The following is a 23,922-nucleotide window of genomic DNA, read 5'->3' as shown; positions in this document are numbered from 1 at the left end:
ATAGATACACTGTGAAATATCTAAAGATCCCTTTTTGAGGAATAGTTTACATAGATAAATATTGTTTGAGGTTGCAGACAATTCTATAATGAACGGCCTTTACAAATCTTTATTTCTGTGGGATAGATCACTAGACAGTAATCTGCTACTTGCTGTATCATAGGGTATACTTGGGGGGGGGTGTGTGCGTGTGTGTGCGTGTGTGTAATTTAAAAAGATCACTGAACCAATTTGACATTTTCTCAAAATGTTAACCATAGAGTTACCAGATCACTGAGCAGTTCCATTTCTAGGTATCTGGTACCCAAGAGAAATGAAAAGGTTTGTTCAAGTAACAGTTTGTGCATGAATGTTTATAGCAGCATTGTTCATAATAGTTAGAAAGTGAAAACAATGACCATGTCTATCAAGTGAAGAATGGATAACCAAAATGTGGTATATTCATACATGGAGTATTATTTAGCAAAGAAAAGGAATGAAGTTGATATATACGGCAATATAGATGTCTTAAAAAACATTATGCTGACCTAAAGAAGCCCGTCACCAAAGACATCTATTTTATGACTTCATACATATGAAATCCAGATAGGCAAAGATATAGCAAAAGGTAGATTGTGGTTTCTAGGGCTAAGAATGAAGGAGAATAAGGATATAGGGGGTAGAGAGGGAGGTGGAGAGGGTATGGGGAATGACTGCAGTAGTACAAGGATTTTGGGGGGGACTATGATGAAAATGTTCTAAAAAATCAGAATATGGTGATTGTTGTAGAACTCTGTGCATATACTAAAACCATTGAATTGTTACTTTAAATTGGTAAATTTTATACTGTATAAATTGTATCTCAGTACAACTTTTTTAAAGAAAAGAATATACAGCCAATTACCATTCTAAAGACTATTCATTAAGGTCTACGATGGCAAGCAATAGAAACTGATTTTGGCCAGTCACGCAAGAAGGGGAATTTCTGAAGAACACAAAGTAGATAGGTCCTAGAATTAAACATGAGAAGTCTTTTTCTCTGGGCTGTCTCATTTTTCCACAGCAGAAAATTTTATTTACTGCTTGGGCATTACCCTGACTGTGAGTGTTTTGAATTGCAAGATGGGCAGCTGGGTGGTCTGAATAGAGACAGTATAATTCTTTTCCTGGCAGCCCCCTTCCCACTCTCTTTTCTCCTACAATTCCTCCAAGGCAGCAGGATGAGCTGGCTGCCTGCTTCTGAGCACGGGAAGCTGCAGCACTTTCTGCTTCAGTGTCTAGTTACTAGTTACTAGTTACTAGACACTAGTTCTAGTTCTTGCATCTGCTTTCTCTACTTAGAAACTTTTTGAAATTTCTGTCTGCTGACTCCCCATATGTTGTTTGTGGGGTTTAGGTTTTTTAAAATTACTCATTTTAATGGGACCTATGTAGGAAGAATTTTTTAACTTTTTAAAAAATGGAACTATCTCGTGGTTTTATTCCAGATTCCTCCCCTCCCCCTTGGTTAGTTAGTATCTGTGTGTGTTTTTGTTCATTTCTTTTAATTTTCTGGTTTCTGAAAACTGGGCATTTTGTTAATTTTATCTTTATTTCCTTTCTTCAAAAATCCCCTTAAACCAAAAAATTAAAAATATTTTTAGCACAGCTAGACAACCTGTAAATGTGTATTTTTACATATGGACTAATTAACCACCATAAAAACTAGAAGACATATAGTTTCCCATAATTTAATATGTTATTCTTTAAAGAAACATTTTGTTGTATTCTGAGCATGTCAGTCACTTCTTAGACATTAATTTTAATAGTCGCTACATTTGTGAGCAATTATGTGCCAAGCAGTATGCTATACATGAATTTGTCAGATATTTAATTAGTTAAGTGTTCAACCTCTTTAAGAATGCTGAGGCCTGTAATTCTTCTCATTTTACTGATGAAGAAAACAGTCTTCGAGGTTAAGTAGCTTCCCAGCACTACAGCTTCACCAACGAAGTGGTGCAGCTGGGATTCGAATGCAGGTGACATGACTCCAGAACTCATGCTCCCAACCATTGCATTCTGTGGCACGTGTAGAGTATTTATGACTTAATTTTTTTTGGTTAATATTTTATTTCTAACCAATTTCAAACTTATGGAATCATTGCAAGAATGAAACCAAGAAAATCCCATTAGTCTTTACTTAGGTTACCTGATTGTTAACATTTTGCAACATCTGCCTTATCACCCCCCCCCCCCCCCCCCCGCAAATATGCCCATACCCAAATAAATTTTCTCTGGATGTTTTTTCTGAACTATTAAGAGTAAATTGCAGAGGGTACCTAATACTTATGGTGTATATATATATATTATATATATTTATTGTTGTTCAAGTACAGTTGTTTTGCATTTTTCTCCACTACTTCCCCCACTCCAGCCATCCCCACCTCCCTCCCCTGATACTACCCCACCCTTGATTTTGTCTATGTGTCCTTTATAGTTGTTCCTGAAAACCTTCCCCCTTTTCCCTCATTATCCCCTCCCACCTCCCCTCTGGTTACTGTCAGATTGTTCTTAATTTCAATGTCTCTGATTATACTTTGCTGGCTTGTTGTTTTGTTGATTAGGTTCCACTTGTAGGTGAGATCATATGGTATTTGTCCGTGGTGACCTGGCTTATTTCACTTAGCATAATACTCTCCAGTTCCATCCATGCTGTCTCAAAGGGTAGGAGCTCCTTCTTTCTTTCTGCTGCATAGGATTCCATTGTATAAATGTACCATAGTTTTTTGATCCATTCATTTACTGATGGGCATTTTGGTTGCTTCAGCACTTGACTATTGTGAATTGTGCTGTTATGAACATTGGGGTGCATAGATTTTTTTGGATTGGTGTTTCAGGGTTCTTAGGGTATAATCCCAGCAGTGGAGTTGCTGGGTGAAAAAGCAGTTCCATTGTTAGTTTTCTAAGGAAATTCCATACTGTTTTCCACAGTGGCCGTATCAGTCTACATTCCCACCAAAGGTGCTCTAGTGTTCCCTTTTCTCTGCATCCTCCCCAACACTTGTTTGTTGGTTTGTTTATGATGGCCATTCTGACTTGGGTGAGGTGGTATCTCATTGTGGTTTTAATTTGCATCTCTCTGATGGCTAGTGATGCTGAACATCTTTTCATATGTCTCTGGGCCCCCTGTATGTCCTCGTTGGAGAAGTGTCTGTTCAAGTCTTTTGCCCATTTTTTAATTGGGTGATTTATCTTCCTGGAGTAGAGTCATGTGAGTTCTTTATATATTTGGGAGACCAAACCCTTCTCCGAGGTATCGTTGGCTAATATATTTTCCCATACAGTTGTTTTCTCTTTTCATTTTAATGCTGTTTTCTTTAGCCATACTGAAGCTTTTTATAAAAATAAGGATATTCTGTGCCTTGGCTGGTGTAGCTCAGTGGACTGAGCGCAGGCCTGTGAATCAAATGGTCACTGGTTCATTCCCAGTCAGGGCACATGCCTGGGTTGCAGGCTAGGTCCCCGGTAGGGGGGGTACAGAAGAAGCAACCACACATTGATGGTTTCTCTCTCTCTCCTTTCCTTCCCCTCTCTCTAAAAATAAATAAATTAAATATTTTTAAAAATAAGGGACATTCTCCTAAATAACAGTCCATCAGTTTCAGGAAATTAACCTTAACTATACTATCATTTAATCCATAGATAGCATTCAGATTTCACTCCTTATCTTGTTTTTAATAGCAAAAAAGCAAAGAATAAAACCCACAAAAGCAGAAACTTATCCCCCCTTCCTTACCTTTCTGGTCCAGGATACATGTTTTACTTAGTAATTAGTTGTCTCTTTAGACTCTTTCAATTTCAAACCATTGTTCTTTTTCCTTGTCTCATTTTGGGTGTTCTGATTTTCCTGTATGAATAGCTTCAGGTGCATCACATCAGGAAGCATATTATGCTAACTTTTATTTTAGTTAAGGTGCTCTGTGCTATGTTTCTCCACTGTAAACTTAATAAGTATTTTGTACTTTTATTAATTTTGGGAAGAGATAATCTGATACTCTATAAATATCCTCTTCCTCATCCAATTTTTATCTACTAGTTTTAGCATCCATTTATGATTCATTATCCCAGATTTAGCCAAAGGAAAAACTCCCTTCAATCTGACTTTTGTGTCGTTTTGATTTATCTATATTGTTCTTTGGATACTTCTTCCTTTTTTTTCCTCACAAGACATTCCGAGCTCATCTTGTGCTTTCCCCATTCCAGTCCTAGAATCAGCCATTTCTCGGAGGGACATTGGTTACTTGTACTGGATAATGGTATTTAGAAATCAAGATTGAGTGACCATATATACCCATTCCCACTGCAGTGACATTGATTCTGGACTCTGAACAGATGAACGTACTCGTATATAAAATGTATATGTATTTCATACATATATATCTCTTTATATTTGTATATGTATAATTATATAAAACCCTAAGTTTACACTGATACTTTTGTTCTAGTCCAGTACCATGGGATTTATCCAGCCCTTCTTCTTTTCCATATTTGTGCCATGCTTCTCTGATAGTGGGGAGTCTGACTCCAAGTGTCCTTGGTACATTTACTAGTTTGATTTGTAATCCTGTGTGTAGCCATTTCCTGACTCATGAACCTCCTTCTTGACCCTGGTTCAGTCATACTTGTGGTCTCATGGGCCCACTTGCTTCTGGTCCCTATGACTGCATTTTAACATAATGTTTAACTGCATTTTATTTCTTCTTTTATTGTCCAGGTCTTCCAAGATTTGCCAGCCAACCAGAACCTTCTTCAGTTTATGCTGGGAACAGTGCAATTCTCAATTGTGAAGTTAATGCAGATTTGGCCCCGTTTGTGAGGTGGGAACGGAACAGGGAGCCTCTTCTTCTGGATGGCAGAGTCATCAAACTTCCAAGTGGGACATTGGTTGTCAGCAATGCGACTGAAGGAGATGGGGGGCTTTACCGCTGCGTAGTTGGAAGTGGTGGGCCACCAAAGTATAGTGATGAAGCCGAATTAAAAGTTCTTCCAGGTATTCATTTACTACTAGGACTGATGTTTTTATGTTTATTGATGGGTAAAATTTGTTCTATTAGAATTGTTTAATAAACAATGTTAAATATGTATGTGACATATTAGTGTCATCATAAGGAGTCTCATTTTCTTAGGAGGAGAAAAAAGAAGAAAGCATATGAGAAAGATCTGTACTTAAGTTAATGCATTTGTCAGTAAAAATTTATCAGGCAATAACATATATTCAATATCTATCCTATTCTTTTTGACTAAAGAAACATTCAGTCTGTTTTTTTTGGTCAGGCTCACCCACAACGGAATACATCTTTGAGTTCTGTTACTTGCTTATAATAGAATAGTTTCTATAGATAGGCCTTTTACTTGTACGAGTTAGAGACTTACTCAGGATAGTTCACACAAGAAATGGGCAGAGTGGTTACTACAGCAGCTCTTGAGACACTGGTAAGCAAGAATTCCTGAATCTTTATAATGCTCACCCATTTTAATGTAAACCCAGCTCCTCTTTCCTTCTCTTTGTGAGTTCTCATTCTCTTTGTTCCTACTGGCTTTCCTCATAATCTGTTTTTGCGCCTCTTTTCTCAGCTATGTAACTTCTTACTCATCACTTTTCTCTCACCTGTAGCTCAACGTAGTTTCTCTCCTCATGATGTTTCATACCCTTTCAGCTTCTGTTCCCACTGCTAGGTGCCTGATTCATTTCACATTTCTTATTTTATGTGAGTTTGTGAATATAATTGAACCATCCCTACATAGGATGGGCAGGTTTTGTATATGATGACTTCATAGGCATATTTTTAGCCTATGGGTTGGCTTGCAAAGTTAGACTAATATGATGATGGGCAGGGACTCTTGATGGTGTTCTGATGGTTCTTCGACTGATATTTTAAAGTGCAGTTTCTTTCTTTGTCATCATCTTTACCCTTGTCATTCCTATCCCAATGTTTCTTAGCTCAGCAGCATGGTTATCTTCAAAATGTATATTAGATTATGTCACATCTTTGCTCAGAACTTCATATTGGTTCCCCATCTCAGAACAAATCTTAACATCCTTCGCCTGCAAGGCTTTCTATATAAAATTCATGCCACCTCCCTCCCCCATTTCTCCTCTTCTTACATCTCATACTTTTCCTCACTCTGTGATTGTGGCCGCTTTATGTTTCTAAAACACTCCACATCATCGAAATTAAAAGGGAACCCACTGTATGGGAGAACGTATTTGCCAATGATACATCAGATAAGAGTTTAATCTCCAAAAGATATAAAGTACTTATAAAACTTAACACCAAGAACAAAACAGTCTGATCAAAATATTGGCAGAGGACTTGAACAGACACTTCTCTGGGGAGAACATGCAGATGGCCCATAGACATATGAATAAAATGGTCAACATCATTAGCCATCAGAGAGATGTAAATTAAAACCACAGTGAGATATCACCTCATACATGCCAAAAATGACCATCATCAATAAATCAACAAACAACAAGTGTTGGAGAGGATGTGGAGAAAGGGAATCCTAGTGCTTGTTGGTAGGAATGCAGACTGGTACAGCCACGGTAGAAAATAGTATGGAATTTCCTCAAAAAAATTAAAAATGGAGCTGACTTTGATGCAGTAAGTCCACTGCTGGGAATGTACCCTAAGAATCCCAAAACATCAATTCAAAAGAATATATACATCCCTGTGTTTGTAACAACACTATTTATAAGAGCCAAGATTTGGAAACAGCCTTAGGTGCCCATCAGTAAATGAGTGGATCAAAAGTTGTGGTACATTTATACAATGGAATATTACACAGCAGTGAAAAAGAAGGAGCTCTTACCTTTTGGAACAGCATGGGTGGAACTGGAGACTACTATTATGCTAAGTGAAATGAGCCAGCCAATAAGACATACCATATAATCTCACTTATAAGGAATCTAATGAACAAAACAAACTAATGAGCAAAATAGAACCAGAAGCATGAAAACATGGAACAGACTGACCACTGTAAGAGGGGGGAAGGTGGTGAGGACTGGCTGAAAGAAGAGGAAGGGATTAGCCATTAGCCAATGGTGTGGGGATTTACTGTGGGCAGAGGGGCAGGCTGGGTGGAGGGGGAACAAATTGGGACAACTCTAATAGCATAAAACAGTAAAATATTTAAATTTTAAAAGTACTGCAAACATGATCTTGCATTTGTACCTTTCTGCTTATCATTTTTTTCTAATCCTCTCCCCTCACACCTGCCTGACTTATCTCTGTGCTCAAGTATGGCTTTATCAGGGAAGTCTTTCTTGACCACTCTTTAAAACAACAATGTTTCATTCCCACCCTCCACCCCTTAACCCTGGTGCTTTCTCTTTCCCCCTTCATTTTATTTCTGAACATATCATGCCTGACATATTTACGTGTTTTATTTGTTTTTTCTCCCTCTGTTAGAATGTAAACTCAAAGAGGTCAAGGAATTTTGTCTGATGCTAAGAATGGTAACTGGCACGTAGAGGCTGGTAAATATTTGTTCAAATTTGTTTGTTTCCATCAAAATTCAATTAAATCTAGCTAAATAACTCAAGGTTAAAAAAATAGAGAACTATTGTCAGATAGCAATGTTTTCCAGCCTACTACTTGACTTTCTTTTACATGGCACAGTTCAATTTTTCTCTGTACCCAGGGAAACATTCAAGCAAATCCTCTCAACTGGAGCCAAGGAAACAAGGCTCTCAGTGCCAAAGGACCAGCCTCCGCTTGCTGTCTGCAACAAAACGAAGCACTGAATGTTCTGCTGACCTAGTCAGGAGAGCTGTGCTTGTCCATCCAGCACAGTCTTTTTTTTTTTTTTTTTTTTGAAAAAACATGTTTTTTATAATATTTTTGAGTCACAGTTTATTTATATTAAGTATTATTTCATGTTAGTTTTAGGAGTACATCAGCAAGGTTAGATAATTATATACTTTACAGAGTGCTCCCCCAGTATTTCCAATGCCCACATATAGTACTTATTACAATATTACTGACTATATTCCCCATGCAGTATTTTATATACCCACGACTATTTTCTAACTACCAATTTGTAACACATATAATACATTAATATTAGTAAAATGCTGAATAAGTTTATTTTTTAAGATTTTGTTTATTTATTTTTAGAGAGGGAAGGGAAGGAGAGAGAGAGAGAGAGAGAGAGAGAGAGAAAGAAACATCAATGTGCGGTTGCTGTGGGTCACGGCCTGCAACCCAGGCATGTACCCTGACTGGCAATCGAACCTGACACTTTGGTTCGCAGCCCGTGCTCAATCCGCTGAGCTACACCAGCCAGGGCTATTTTTTAGATTAGCATTAAAAAACCCAAAACTTTTTTTGGTGATGATTAAAAGATGACAGATAATTTATTTTTGGTTGAAACATAATAACCAACAATAAATTGCTGATATTCTACTGTTTTTCCTCCGTAAAGAGCAGTTTCTTTTTTTTACTTTATTTTTCAATTATAGTTACAATCAATATTATTTTGTATTAGTTTCAGGTGTATAGCATAGTGATGAGGCAGTCATGTACTTGACAAAGTTTTCCTGCTGGTATTCGCAGTGCCCACCAGGCACCATAGATAGTTACTACAATATTATCAGCTGTATAAGGAGGAACACCCCAAAATGGAATTTATTTATAAAAAATTGTGTATTCTTACATATTTGAACTTCAGTCACCTTCAAACTATTTTGCATTTGATGCAGTACACCTTTCAAGATGTTTTAGTCAGTTTTGATGCCTGTTCATGCATCTGCTGTTTTTTGCTTCACCTCTTCCACATCGACAAAATGTTTGCCTTTGAGGACTTTTCTCATCCAAGGAAACAAAAAAGGTTGTTTGGGGTGAGATCTGCTAAATAGGGAGGGTGGTACATGGGGTTCATGCTGTTTTTGGTCAAAGCTTGCTGTGTGTTCACACACCACCCATCATGAAATGGGCAAACATGTTGAAAGAGCCTGCAGAAAAATTCACTGGAGCCTAATGCAGCTTCTCACAACAATGCCAACTGGTACACTGATACAGATGGGTTCCTAGAACACTCACCTAGTGGGAGAAGCCTGTACTACAAGGGGCCAACTGCAAGATAATTCTGGGGTTTTGGGGGTCCCCCCTCATATTCTCTAGTCTGTACTTGAGATTCCTGTGACTATTTGTAACTACCCATCTGTACCTATCAGTTCCTTCACGTTTTCCACCTAGTCCCCCAACCCCCTCCCCTCTAACAACCATCAATCTGCTCTCTCTGAGTCTGTTTCAGTTTCGTTGTTTATTTGGTTCTTTAGATTCCACGTATAAGTGAAATATATGGTGTTTTTCTTTCTCTGACTGACTCCCTTTAGCATAATACCATCTGGTCCATGCATGCTGTTGACAAATGGTAAGATTTCATCCTTTTTGATGGCCAAGTAAGATCCATTGTATATATGCACCACTCTTTATTATTCACTCATCTCTTGGTTGGACACTTGGGTTGTTTACATATCTTGGCTATTGTAAATAACGCTGCAGTGAACATAGGGGTGCATATATTGTTTCAAATTAGTGTTTGGGGTTTCTTTAGATGTATACTCAGTAGTGGAACCACTGGGTCATAAGGTAGTTTCAGCCATAATTTCTTGAGGACTGACCCTCCATACTGCTTTCCACAGTGGCTGTACCAGTCTGCATTCCCACCAACAGCGCCCTAGGGTGCACTAGGGTTCCCTTTTCTCCACATCTTCACCACCATCTGTTGTTCGTGGGTTTATTGATGGTAGCCGTTCTGACAGGTGTGAAGGGATATCTCATAGTGGTTTTAATATTTGCATTTCTCTAGTGGCTAGTGATGTTGATTATCTTTTCATATGTCTATTGGCCATCTGTACGTCCACCTTGGAGAAGTGTCTATTCAGGTCCTCTGCCCATTTTTAATTGTATTGTTTGTTATTTTGGTGTTGAGTTGTGTGAGTTCTGTATAAATTTTAGATATTGACCCCTTATTGGATGTATCAATGGTGAATATGTTGTCCTGTTCAGTAGGTTGTCTTTTGTTCTGTTGATGGTTTCCTCTGCTGTGCAAAAACTGTTTAGATTGATGTAGTTCCATTTATTTATTTTTGTTTCCCTTGCCTGAGGAGATCTGTCAGAAAAAAAAAACACTGCTAAGAGAAATGTCAGATTTGATTGCCTGTTTTCTTCTAGGTGTTCTATGATTTTGAGTCATACATTTAAGTCTTTAATCCACTTTGAGTTTATTCTTGTATGATAGAACAAGGTGGTCTAGTTTCATTTTTTTTTTTTTGCGTGTATCTGTCCAGTTTTCCCAGCACCACTTATTGAATAAACTATCTTTGGCCTATCGAATGTAATTGCCCTCTCTGTCATAGATTAATTGAACCACATAGGGGTGGGTTTATTTCTGGGCTCTCTCTTTTGGTCTGTTGATCTCTTGTGTCTGGTTTTATGCCAGTACCATGCTGTTTTGATTACTATAGATTTGTTGTATAATTTGATACTGGTAGTGGTGAGGCCTCCAACTTTGTTCTTTTTTCTCAAGATTGCTGTGGCTATTCAGCGTCTTTTGTGGTTCCATGTATTTGTTTTAGTTCTGTGAAATACTCTGTTGGTATTTTGGTAGGAGTTGCATTGAATCTATAGATTGCTTTAGGTAGTATAGATATTTAATGATTTAATTCTTCCTATTAATAAGCACAGTATATGCTTTCATTTATTTGGGTTTTTTTATTTTTTTTCTTCAGAAACATAGTCTTCTTGAGTAATTCCAACTTCCAATCTTCTATAGAATTTTGAGAAGATACTGTTTTTTGGTTATAAGGCATGGGTAGATCAGTGTCAGTCAGAGAAGCATGTTTTATGGTTGATGACAGATGAGAGCAGGTTAATGTCAGTCTCAGAAGCAAGTGATTCTATTGCTGAATAACCTGTTGACTTTTAAAACCTGTAGCTGTCACTGATTGGTTGGCGCTCAAAGCATGTTCACTGAAATCGGTTGTCACTGATCTGTTAAACAGTTTTTATTTGTTACCATGGCTACAGGACTATCATTGTTTCATGCGCAACTTTAAAGCCAGATATGGTAGTTGTTACCGTGGCTATAAGACATCATTCTCTAAGAATATGAGGACAAGAGTCACCTCTCTTTGCCCAAGAATGTTTTTTTCCCTCCTCAAAACTTAACACTAGAAATATAACACCATCAAAACTTAGAGAACTCTATCTTTTCTTCATAAGAGTGTGGCTTTTTCATATATCCTTAAAGAACAACTATATAAAATGAACACACATATAGTAGTAGCCTGACAGTTGCATTATTATATAGTCAAAGGATTGATAGACTGAGTGAACTAAGTTAAAGATGAAACTCAGAAGGATTTTCAGAAGTAACACACAGATATAGAGAAGGAAAGTAAACCTCGTATGATGTCACTGAATGGGGAGGATGTCAAGGATTCTGAGCTTGCTCAGTCTTTCTCTCTTTGTACCATTCAGGAGGTGTTTACTTTTTTTCCTATTTTTTAAAGTAAAGGGGCTTCACGTCGAACCGCCCTCAGCTAGTAAGTACCTTGAAGGCAAGAGCTATAACTTACACATCTTTAAAGCCCCTGCAGAACCTAGCATATTGTTTCACACATAGAAGTTATTTAAGAAATGTTTGCTCATTTAAATGGAATTTTCTTGTGTCACTTTTGCTTAAAATATTTTAAATACAAAGCCACACAGACTAAATAGGAATTTGCCATCCCTTATTATTAAAGTGGAAAAGTGCTTTCTTAATTATTGTTTCTTATTATTCTTATTAATTTCTTTTTTCAGATCCTGAGGTCACATCAGACTTGGCATTTTTGAAACAACCGTCTTCCCTAGTCAGAGTTGTCGGTCAGAGTGCCGTGCTGCCATGTGTTGCTGCAGGACTTCCTCTTCCAACCATTAGATGGATGAAAAATGAGGAGGCGCTTGACATAGAAAGGTAATGTCTGCCTAAAACCTTTTTCAGCAATAGCTTGAGGCTTGGCCTTATCCTATTTGGGACTATTGATTAATACCCCAAATATCCAGGTTTCAATAGAAAAATCACTCATAATACAAAGAACCAGGAAATCTCAAGTGAGAAAAGACAACCAATAGATGCCAACATTGAGATGACAAGTTTTAGAATTATCTGACAGATTTTATAGCAGTCATCATAAAAATGCTTCAGTGAGCAATAACAAACACATTTGAAACAAATGAAAACATGGAATATCTCTGCAAAGAAAAAAGAAATGTCTTCTAAAATAAATGAGAGATTTAAAGAAAAACATGTGGCAAATTTGAACCTAAAGAATTAAAAAAAAACCCCTCAGTGGATGGGCTCAGCAGCAGACTGAATGGGTTGGAAGAAAGAATTGGTAAACTGGAGGAAGAGCGAAAACACAAATGATCGATATTAGGAATAAAACAGAGGATGCCACTCCAGACCCTGTAGACATCAAAGGATGATTAGAAAATAGTGTGAGTAACTGTACACATGTAAACTTGACAACTTAAAGAAAATAAACCACTTCCTCAAAAAAAAACGAATTACTATTATCTAGCCCAACATGAAATAAATAACCTGAATAACCCTTTAACTGTTAGGGAGAATGAATTTGTAATTCTAAAACTCCCAAAAAATAAGTTTTCAGGCCCAGATAGTTTCACTGGAGAATTCTACCTGTGTTTAAAGAATATTTAACAGATACCCTATACAGTCTCTCCAGAAAACCAAAAAGGAGGAGTTAAAATTAGTACCAAAACTAGACAAACATAGTACATAAAAGGAAAACTACAGATAAATATTGGGTTGGCCAAAAAGTCTGTATATATTTTTTTCTTAAATAAAAGACACATTTTTTCATTTTCACCAGTAACTGTATTGATTTAGATATTTTCTGTTTGCTGTCTCCCATGTTACAACATGTAAGTGTTCTCAGTTAATTTCTGGATTTGATTGCTGTTAACCTCAACTGGTACATCCTACCATGGAGCATCGTCAAGTGAGAAATCTCCTGCATGAAACTTTGCAAACCACTTTTGACATGTTCGATTGGTCACACCTTTTCCATACATTGCACAAGTCTTTTTTTGGTGTTGTGTTTTTACCTTTCTTTGAAATAATAAAGCATAATATGCCAAAAATGTGTATTTTCTTCCATCTTCAATATTGAAATGGATACATAAAAATTCACCAGTTTTGATGTTTTTTATTATTTTTATTTTGTTATTTTTAAAATATATTTTATCGATTATGCTATTAGAGTTATCCCAATTATTCCTTCTTTGCCCCCCTCCACCTGTTATGCCCCATTCCCTTTGACAATCCCTCTACTTAGTTCATGTCCATAGGTCATGCATATAAGTTCTTTGACTTCTCCATTTCCTATACTGTTCTTAACATCTGCCTGTCTATTTTGTATCTACTAATTTATGCTTCTTAACCACTGCACTTTCTTTTCCATACTCCCCTTTCCCTCCCAGCTGTAACCCTCCAAATGGTCTCCATATCTATGGTTCTGTTTCTGTTCTGTTTGTGTGCTTAGTTTGTTTTTAGATTCAGTTGTTGAGAATTGTGAATTTTTTGCCATTTTAACATTCATAGTTTTGATCTTCTTTTTCTTAAAAGTCCCTTTAACATTTTAATATAATAATGGCTTGGTGATGATGAACCTTTAGTTTTTTCTTGTCTGGGAAACACTTTACCTACCCTTCAATTCTAAATTACAGCTTTGCTAGATAGAGTAATCTAGGTTGTAGGTTCTTATTTTCATCACTTTGAATACTTATTTCCAGCTTCTTCTAGCCTACAAAGTTTCTTTTGAGAAATCAGCTGACAGTCTTATGGGAACTCCTTTGTAAGTAACTGTCTCCTTTTCTCTTGTTGCTTTTAAGATTCTCTGTACATTTAACCTTTGGCATGTTAATTTTGATGTATCTTGGTGTGGTCCTCTTTGGGTCCATCTTGTTTGGGACTCTCTGTGCTCCCTCGATTTGGATCTGTATTTCTTTTTCCAAATTAGGGCAGTTTTCTTTCATTATTTTTTTCTGTAAATTTTCAGTTTCTTGCTTTTCCTCTTCTCCTTGTAGCATCCCTATGATTCAGATGTTGGTATGTTTGGAGATGTCCCAGGACAGATGTTTAGTCTGTCCTCATTTCTTTAATTCCTTCTTCCTTTTCTGATTGAATTTTTTTTCTTCCTTATATTCCAAATCATTGGTTAGATTCTTGGCTTCATCGACTCCACTGTTGTTTCCATGCAGAATTTTCTTTATTTCTCTTAATGTAACTTTCATTTCTGATATTTTCATGCTGTTGAAGTACCCAGTATGTTCCTTGAATGTCCTAATAACCAGTGTTTTGAACTCAGCATCTGATTAGAGTTGCCCCAATTAGCATCTGATAGATTATCTCCATTTCATTTAGTTCTTTTTCTGGAGTTTTGATCTGTTGTTTCATTTGGGCCATGCTCTTTGTCTCCTCATTTTGGCAGCCTCCCTGTGTTTGTTTCTGTGTTTTAGGTAGAGCTGCTCTGACTCCCTGTCTTAGCAGTATGGCCTCTTATAGAACCCTGGGCAGAGTGGTCTGTTGTGTGGCTGAGATCTTGTGCTCCCAAAGTATCCCTCCCAATTTTTACCCACCACACTGGAGTGTGGGACTGCCCCTTCCAAATCTCTGTGTCTCTCTGAGGGCCTCCGCAGGTCTCTGCCCCTCCTACCCATCTGGATGAATGTGACTTCTTTCATTCCTTGGTTGTTTGACTTTCATACAGCTTGATTTTCTGATGTTTCGGGTGATATTTGTTTTGTAGTCTAGTTGTAATTTTTGCTGTGGTTGTACAAAGAGGTGAGCTGTGTTTACCTACGCCTCTATCTTGACCAGAAGTCAGTAAATTTTTTAAACATGCTGATATTACAGCTGCCACAATACAATCTAAAAAATTGTTTCAAATGAAATTTAAGACAACTAAGTGCTACTAGAGCCATCTTACAGAAAACAAACTTTTTGGCCAACCCAATATATAAATAAAGACATAAACAATCTTACAATATTAGCAAATAGAATTCAGCAATATGTAAAAAGACATACACACACACACATACACACATGCATACATACATACACACCAAGTGTGGTTTATTCCAGGGCTGCAAGGCTGCCTTAGTGTTCCAAAATTAATGTGATCCACCATTTTAACAAACTAAAGAAAAAAACCTACAGAAGCATTTGACAAAATTCAGCACTCAATATTTTATATGACCCACAGAAAAATAATTAAGAATATCTAAAAAAATCTGCTAATATTATGCTTAATGGTGAAAAGACAGTACTTTCCCTTTAAGATGAGGAACCAGTTAAGGCACTTAATTATCATAGTGGAAAAGTTCTAGTCAGTTCAATAAGGCAAGCAAAAGAAAAGGCATATAGATTAGAAAGAATGACGTAAAACATTTCCTGTTTGCAGATGGTATGTTTGTCTAAATAGAAAATCCTAAGGAATTCATAAAAAACTCTTAAACTAAGACATGAGTTCAGCAAGTTTGCAAGATAAAAATCAGTTGTATTTTTATATATTAGCGATGAATACGTGAACCCTGAAATTACATTCACTCACAAAATAAATTGAAATATTACGTTTAAATCTAACAAAACCTGTTAAGTTTATATGCTAAAAGCTAAAAATGCTAATGAGAGAAATCAAAGAATATCTAAATAACTGGAGAGACTTACTGTGTCCATGGAGTGTAAAACTCAGCATAGTTAAGGTGTCAGTTCTCTTCCAGTTGATATACAGATTAGCCCAATTCCTGTCAAAACCCCAACAAGATTTTCTCTATATGTAGAGAAGACTATTCTAACATTTCTATAGAAAAGTAAAGGAACTGGAATAATTAAAATATCTTTTGAAGTGAGAAGACTCAGTCTACCTGATTTTAAGACTTACTGTATAGCTATAGTAATTAAGACTACAGTATTGATGGAGAGACACACATATCAGTGAAACAAAACAGGGAACCCAGACGCACATGAAAAGGCACAACTAAATTTCCGCAGATGCAAAAGCAGTTCAGTGGAGGGAAGACTGCCTTTTAAACAAATAATAATAGAGCAATTGGACACCCATCCATAGACAAAAAAACAAACCTCAACCTTAAGTCTCATATCTATGTAAAAAATTAACTCAAAATGGATTATGGAACTAAAGGAGAATGAAGTTTTAGGAAAGAAACATAGAAAGTCAGGATCTAGGGCCATGTAAAGTTCTTAGATTTGACACCAAAACACAATCTGTAAAAGGGAGAATTGAAAATTGGATTTCATCAAAATTAAAGCTTTTCTCTGTGGAAGACACAATTAACGAGGATGAAAAGATAAACTACAGAGTGAGAGAAGATATTCGTGAACATCACCTCCAACAAAGGACTAGTACTTGAAAAGATATTCAGCACTACTAGCCATCAGAGAGATGCAAATTAAAATCACAATGAGATACCACCTCACACCTGCCAAAATAGCTATCATTAGTAAATCAACAAACAAGTGTTGGAGAAGATATGGAGAAAAGGGAACTTCAGTGCACTGTTGGTGGGAATGCAGACTGGTGCACCCACTGGAAAACAGTATAGGTTTCCTGAAAAAATTAAAAAGCAAAGTGCCTTTTGACCCAGTAATTCCCACTGCTGGGAGTATACCCTCAGAATCACAAAACACCAATTCAGAAAAATGTATGCACCCTAATGTTAATGGCAGTGCTATTTATAATCACCAAAATTTGGAAACAGCCCAAGTGCTCATCAGTAAATGAGTGGATCAGAAAACTGGTACATTTACAGTTTTAATGGAATACTGTGCAGCAGGAAAAAGAAGGAATTCCTGCCTTTTGCAACAGCATGGATGGAACTGGAGACTATTATGCTAAGTATTTCACTTAGCATAATCAGTGAAAGACAAATATCATTTGATCTCACTTAGAAGAGGAATGTAGTGAACCAGAGGCATGGAATCAGGGAATAGACTAAAAACTGTAAGAGGCAGTGGGTAGGTAGTTGGGGACTGATTGGAAGAAGGTAAGGGATTAGTCACAGAACACACATGCAGGACACATGGACAATGGTATGAGGATTAACTATGAAAGTGGGAGGGAGGGTGGCTGGAGTGGGACAAAGTGGGGGAAAATGGGACCTTCATAATACCATAAACAAAAGGACATAAAAAATGGGGAAAAAATGAATGTAAATATGTATAATCACACTATTCATGATTATTAAAATGTTAGTGTACTCTAAAAATAAAGAGATGTGTAAGGGATATCTCAAAATTTAATATTGAAAAAACATATAATCCAGTTAGACCATGGACAAAGGCATGAATAGATGTTTCACCAACAAAGATATATAGATAGCAAATAAGCACAAGAAGAGTTGCTTAACATTTATTAACCATTAGAGAAATGCATATTAAATCCACAATGAGATAGCACTACATACATATCAGTATAGCTAAAAAATTTTTAAAAAATGATAACACCTGCCCTGGCTGGTGTGGCTCAGTGGGCGGAGTGCCAGCCTGCGAACCAAGGGGCCTTCGGTTTGATTCCTAGTCAGGGCACATATCTGGGTCAGGTCCCCAGTAGGGGGCATGAGAGAGGCAACCACACATTGACGTTTCTCTCCCTCTCTTTTTCCTTCCTTTCCCCTCTCTCTAAAAATAAATAAATAAAATAATAATAATTTTAAAAAGGTAACACCAAATAATGTCAGGGCTTTGGAGGAGCCGGATCACTCTGACTTGCTGATGCGAATGTGAAATGGTATAGCCACTCCGAAAATCTGCTGGACAGTTTCTTAAAACAGACTATGCAACTGCCATATGACCTAACATTTACACTCTTCAACTTTTATGCCATAGAAATGGACTTACAATCACACAGAAACCTGTCCATGTATATTTATATTTTTCATAATACACCAAACCCGAAACCACCCAGATGTCCTACATTGAGTGAATGGTTAAACAAACTCCATACAGTATCTCCATACTGTAAAATTACTGCTAAGCAATAAAAGGAATGAACGATTGATCTTTGCAGCAACTTGGATGAATCTTCATAGAATTATGCTTAGTAAAAGAAAGCCAGTCTTCAAAGGTTACATATTGTGTGATTCTATTTCTATAACATTCTTTTTGAAATGACAGAATTACTGAAATGGGTAGATTAGTGGTTGCCAGGGGTTAATTAGGAAGTGGGAATGGAAGGGAAGTGGCTAAGGATATGAAAGTGCAGTACGAGGTAGTGGTGATGGAAATGTCAGTGTCCTAGTTGTCATGCTGTACTACAGATTTACAAGATGTTACCACTGGAGGAAACTGGGTAAAGGGCACATGGTATCTCTCTGTATTATTTCTTAGAACTGCATGCGAATCCATAATTACCTCAAAATAAAAAGTTTAAAGAAAAAAATGATAATAAATTTGTACTAGAGAGTAAGTATATAAGACAACAGTGTCTGTGTGGAAGAAGTCCAGTCATTGTTAATATAACAAGAATGGTTCGTACGACATTGATGTAACCTGGCAGTCAAGGAGAGTGGACTAGAATGCCCATGAGTGAACAATGATGACTTCACTGTACTGGTCAGTGGGGGTGGTAGACGTTGAGTGAGCATGTGTGCTGTGTAGCCATCACATTCAAAATGATTGAGGAAGTAGAGCAACAAATCCACATCAAATTTTGCATTAAGCTTGAACATTCCTCCACGGAAACTAGTCAGATGATTCAGAAGGCTCTCGGAGACAATGCAACCAGTGATGCAGCACAAGTAAAAGTGTGGCACAAACCCTACAAAGATGGTTGAGAATCTGTTGAAAGTGATCCATGTTCTAGAAGACCTGCAGGAAGCAGAACACCTGAGAATGTTGAACGTGCACAGGCTGCAGTCAACAAAGGGCAGTGACTGACAGTGCAAGAACTGGAAGCTGATCTGGGGATTCCAAACACTACATGTCCGAGATACTGACACAGGATCTTGGCATGAAACGTGTTGTGGCAAAATTTGTTCCGTGGCTTCTGCTACCAGAGCAGAAGGAACATTGTGCTGAATTGTCAAACTACTACCAGTGAACTAGATTTCCTCAAGACAGTCTTACCTTGGAAGGGACTGGGGAGTCATTGTCCTATGTACAGTGTTTCTTGTGTCTCATATCTTCTTCAGTGAATGTCTATTTTTCATATGACATGGCTAGATACTTTCTGGACACATCTCATACTCTTCCTATCCTGCTGTTTTAGAGTTTCTAAGAATTCCCTTTGTGCTTTGGGTCTTACTAGTGTTCATCCTGTCCAGCACTTTTATCATTTTTTTTCTTCTTTTTTAATTTTATTTTTTAAGATATTATTTTTAGAGCGAGGGAAAGGGAAGGAGAAAGAGAGGAGGAGAAACATCAATGTGTGTGGTTGCCTGTCTTGCTCCCCCTACTGGGGGCCTGGCCCGCAACCTAGACATGTGCCCTGACTGGGAAGTGAACCCGCGACCCTTTGATTCACAATCTGTTGCTCAGTCCACTGAGCCACACCAGCCAGGGCTATGATTTTTTTCCTAAGAATTTCCTTCTCCAGTGGCTCCTTCTCTTATGCCTCTGTACCACTCAGTAACATACAAAACCCCTAAAATTAACAAGGAGTTTTCCTTTCACTTCTCCCTTCACACTTATTAGCACAGAGTCATCTTTGACACATATTTCTTCCTCAGCTTCTCTATTTAGTTCATCTGTCTACAAGATCTGCCATTTTGCCTGGCTGGCGTAGCTCAGTGGATTGAGCGTGGGCTGCGAACCAAAGTGTCGCAGGTTCGATTCCCAGCCAGGGTACATGCCTGGGTTGCAGGCCATAACCTCCAGCAACCGCACATTGATGTTTCTCTCTCTCTATCTCCCTCCCTTCCCTCTCTAAAAATAAATAAAAATAAAATCTTAAAAAAAAAATCTGCCATTTTACCTCCTTCCAAGCTACTGTCAAGTGTTCCTGCAGTTACTGCAGTTGCCTTCTCACTTTTCCTCCCACGCAGACTCTGACCACGTTCCAGATGCACCTTCACACTCCTGCCAGGCTGTCTTTTCAGTGCTCACATCTCACTGCATCATCGGCCATCCCCAGCCATTTTTTAAAATGTATAATGGACTTCCATTGTTTCTAGGTTAAGTACTCAAAATACTTAAAATGGCTTTCAAAGCCTTGTGTGGACTGCTCCATCCTCATTTTTCTTTTTCTCTCTCACACCTGGCACACTAGTTATTTTCAGATCCCCAAGTGCAATTTGACTTTTTCTGCCCCAGTTCCTTTGCATGAGATAGTCTTCCTTCTGAAATATTTTTCTCCCCTCATTATGTGAGTTCCTCCTTATTTGTTAGCTCTCAGCTCAAGGGTTTCTTTGGTCAGGAAAACTATTCTAATTTCCTGGCAGGTTCTTTTGATATTCTGCTTTGTAGAATTACCAACTTTTATGTCTGTCTTTCTCACTGAGTTGTGCGACAGCACCGATTGTGTGTTTGTTCACTGCTGCATCCCTTGCTGCTACCTAACACATACAGGCCCATCCATAAATGTGTTAACTGAATTAATAACTTCTCCTTACGTTCATCATCCAGCCTTTTTTAAGAGTGGCCAGTACTTTTTGCCTTCTATTTCCCCTGTCATTACTGCCATAGTTCTTCTCTTTCTTTTAAATTCTGGACCACTACAATAACTTTACAACCAAACTTCCTGCTTCTAGTCTTTTTCCCCCACTTCTTTTCTTCACTGAGTCTAATCATGTTACTCATCTGCCTAAAAGCCTCCTTCCCCCTTTGTCAAAAATATAGGTCTCCTTAGCACACCAAGCTTTCCTAGACTGACCCTAGCTATTCAGGGACACACCCACACAGCCATGCTCCTTAGGTTCAGCCATGCTCAACTTGAGTCCACTGACTATACATACTTTTTCACATACTGTTTCTTTTGCCTGCGTTTTTGAAATTTGGAATTGTACAGTCAGCCATCATACAGTTTTGCGAGCACGTTGAAGATATTCTTCCCTTCAGATTTCATTTAAGGATAGTACAATTAACTCCATTCAGAGAGGTTGACTTCTGCTCTGCTGGCACTCAGTTGTGGCAAATATGAGACATAACAAGTAGTAGCAATATTTTTAGTGTAATTATTAGATGTCAGTCCTGTATCTTGATTTCAAAAGTACTGTACCAACTCATGTTTCAGTTGATGTTCCCCTCAGCTGGGTGCTGTGTGTACATGCTGCCAGTTTCCCATTTGTGATCATGGCTTTCTGTTCTGAAGCTTGGTAGTGATTTTGTCCAAGGGTGAAGCATAGTATTTAATGTTGTAATTTTATCTTATTTGGTCTTATCTATTTTATCCCAGTCATTCTTGCTTGATTACATTATAAATTGTCTTGCTTCTCTGTTCTATCACATGAAGTTGGAATTTGAGAGCAAATTGAGATATTTTGAATAAGAAGTCCACTTAATAAGGTTTAGCAATGACTTTGCAGGGTATTTCTTAGAGAAGTTACCAAACCCGATTCTGGTTTTTCTCTTTCTTTGGTCCAGAACTTAATCCTGTTTATCAGATTCAGGAACGCTACCGAAGCTCGCAGTATACCGAAATTGAGGCCAAGATAGCCCTTTATTTAGGATGAGAATTTTAAATGTGGCACAGAATAAATAGTCATTTCCTCTTATTTTTCCTACCAGGAATTCTATGTGAAAAGCCAAATGATCAGAATATTTGTTGAGCATAGATACAGACAGAAAATGTAATAGTGTTAACATTTTAGAGAAAAATTTGCCTATGTGAAAACCAGTTTAGAAGTAGAACCTCAAAATGAAAATTGTAACTCTCTAAACTCTTCAAATGAGCTAAACTGGTTCACTTTATAAAAATTCGATCGTAATGTTGATTTGTAATGTCTTCCTCAGTGTTACAAGATTGTTTTACTCTCTCTTGAAATGGACATAACTCACATGGTAGAGTGGGGTTGGAAATGATCAGCATTCCTGTTGACAATGGCACAGTGGCGGCTGATTCATGCCCGGCCACCACACCCACGGAGCTGCTCTCCGGCAGCTGCCCTTCTCTCCCCCTCCCCTTCCTCTTTCTTCCCTTTGCTAGCCAAGCCACCATAGGAAACTTTCAGCAGGCACTGTGACCCCCAGCTTACTGTTTTTGATCTGACATTTTGCCCTCTCTGTTAGTCATCTCATTGTGGCATAGCTGTGGTGGAGTGACTCTCAGACTGATTCCAGACTTCAAAATCATATGATTTGCACCCTTCCCCCCCCCCCGCAAAAAAAAAAAAATACTGGGCACAGCAGGGACACAGAGATGGACTGTAGTGAGTGGAATTGGTCGCAAAAATGATATCCCTTTGGGAATAATTAGAAATGCCAGAGATGATTCATAATAACATTTTGATTTGTATTTGTGGTATTCATACATGAAAAATATGAGGAGAGCAAATTGGACTAAATTAATTCTGATAATTTTATGTAGGCTCTGTCCATCTAAAGCCATATAAATAATAGTACTGCTTAAGTGTTTTCTCTGTTTATGTGGAGAATTTCTCAGGTATTATTTCCCTAGTTCTGAAATGTATCAATATTTTTTATGCAGCTCTGAAAGACTGGTACTGCTGGCAGGTGGTTGTCTGGAGATCAGTGATGTCACTGAGGATGATGCTGGGACTTACTTTTGTATAGCTGATAATGGGAATGAGACGATTGAAGCTCAAGCAGAGCTTACAGTACAAGGTATGTCCATATTTCCTGTTTAAATAAAAATCCTGTGTACTTTATGGTTTGCCAGTTTTTTAACATTAACATGGGAGAAGCAATACAGCATAATAATTAAAAGCCCGAGCTTTAAACCAGACTGCTTGGGTTCAGATTCTGGGTCTCATATTCATGAGCTGTATAACTATAGGAAATTTACTTTACTTCCCTGAGCTTCACTTTTCTCATCTGTTAAATGGAGATAATAAGAGTACTTAACCTTTTTGGGGTTGTTTTGAGGATTAAAAGTTAATATTTGTAAAACTCCTAGAATAATGACCAGAATATGGTAAGAAGAGCTTGAAGTTACCGTTATCATGTGTAGTAGTAGTGTGGGCATCCGTGAAGTTCAGTACACTGTTCTTGTCTCACAGCGTTTTCTCACAAAGACTTCTCTGTTTTCTGACCCAGAACCATGGATTTCTTGAGCATTGGTATTCCCTCCTTTCAAGTGAATAGATCACCCAGGACAAGGGAATGCAGTGTGGCTCTCAGTGTACGTGGTCATCTCTTTGATCATTGATTTCTTTCTGTTTAGCCACATGCCGAGCATCACAGCATCTTCCCTTATAGGTTCTCTGATTCAGAAGTCATGGAAAATGAATGTGGCATACACATACAAAGTCTTTATCCCATTTCCCTTGCCCTTCCTCTGTATGCAGATATACCCTCTCTCCTGTGATTTGTCTGCACCCTCTTTTATCTTTATTTGAAATAAAAATCTTTAAGACCCCCATTACTTTCAGGAAAATCCAACAGTGCTTGGATATATAGAGGTATATATCGACTTATGATATTTATCATCAGCTTGTCCCAAATTGTCTTGATAGACTACTTCCTGATCTATGGTTTGGGGTTATTTCATACTTTATATGAAAGTGTTTCTCTTGATACATTTTACGGGTTTTAGAGTGGGAGGTAGAGTAGATACATTCTTACTCTAATGGTTACCAGAGGACTCAAATGTGTTTTGCCTAAGAATTGCGGAGCAGCCCTGGCTGGGTGGCTCAGTTGGTTGAAGCATTATCCCCTACACAAAAAGGCAGTGGGTTCAATTCTCAGTCATGG

General features: G+C 37.7%; 1 protein-coding gene across 1 annotated transcript in view; it reads left to right on the top strand.

Annotated features, from left to right (window-relative positions):
* The window catches only part of NEO1 (neogenin 1), a 256,126-nt gene that overhangs the window by 91,197 nt on the left and 141,007 nt on the right, over nucleotides 1-23,922 (top strand). The window contains 3 exon segments of the mRNA XM_028506136.2: nucleotides 4,733-5,008; nucleotides 11,832-11,985; nucleotides 22,697-22,833. Of these exon segments, the coding sequence (XP_028361937.1) occupies nucleotides 4,733-5,008; nucleotides 11,832-11,985; nucleotides 22,697-22,833 (567 nt within the window).

This window comes from Phyllostomus discolor, chromosome 1 (assembly GCF_004126475.2).
Source record: "Phyllostomus discolor isolate MPI-MPIP mPhyDis1 chromosome 1, mPhyDis1.pri.v3, whole genome shotgun sequence".
In the NCBI taxonomy this organism is placed as follows: Eukaryota; Metazoa; Chordata; class Mammalia; order Chiroptera; family Phyllostomidae; genus Phyllostomus; species Phyllostomus discolor.
This window is presented reverse-complemented; position numbering and strand designations above follow the sequence as displayed.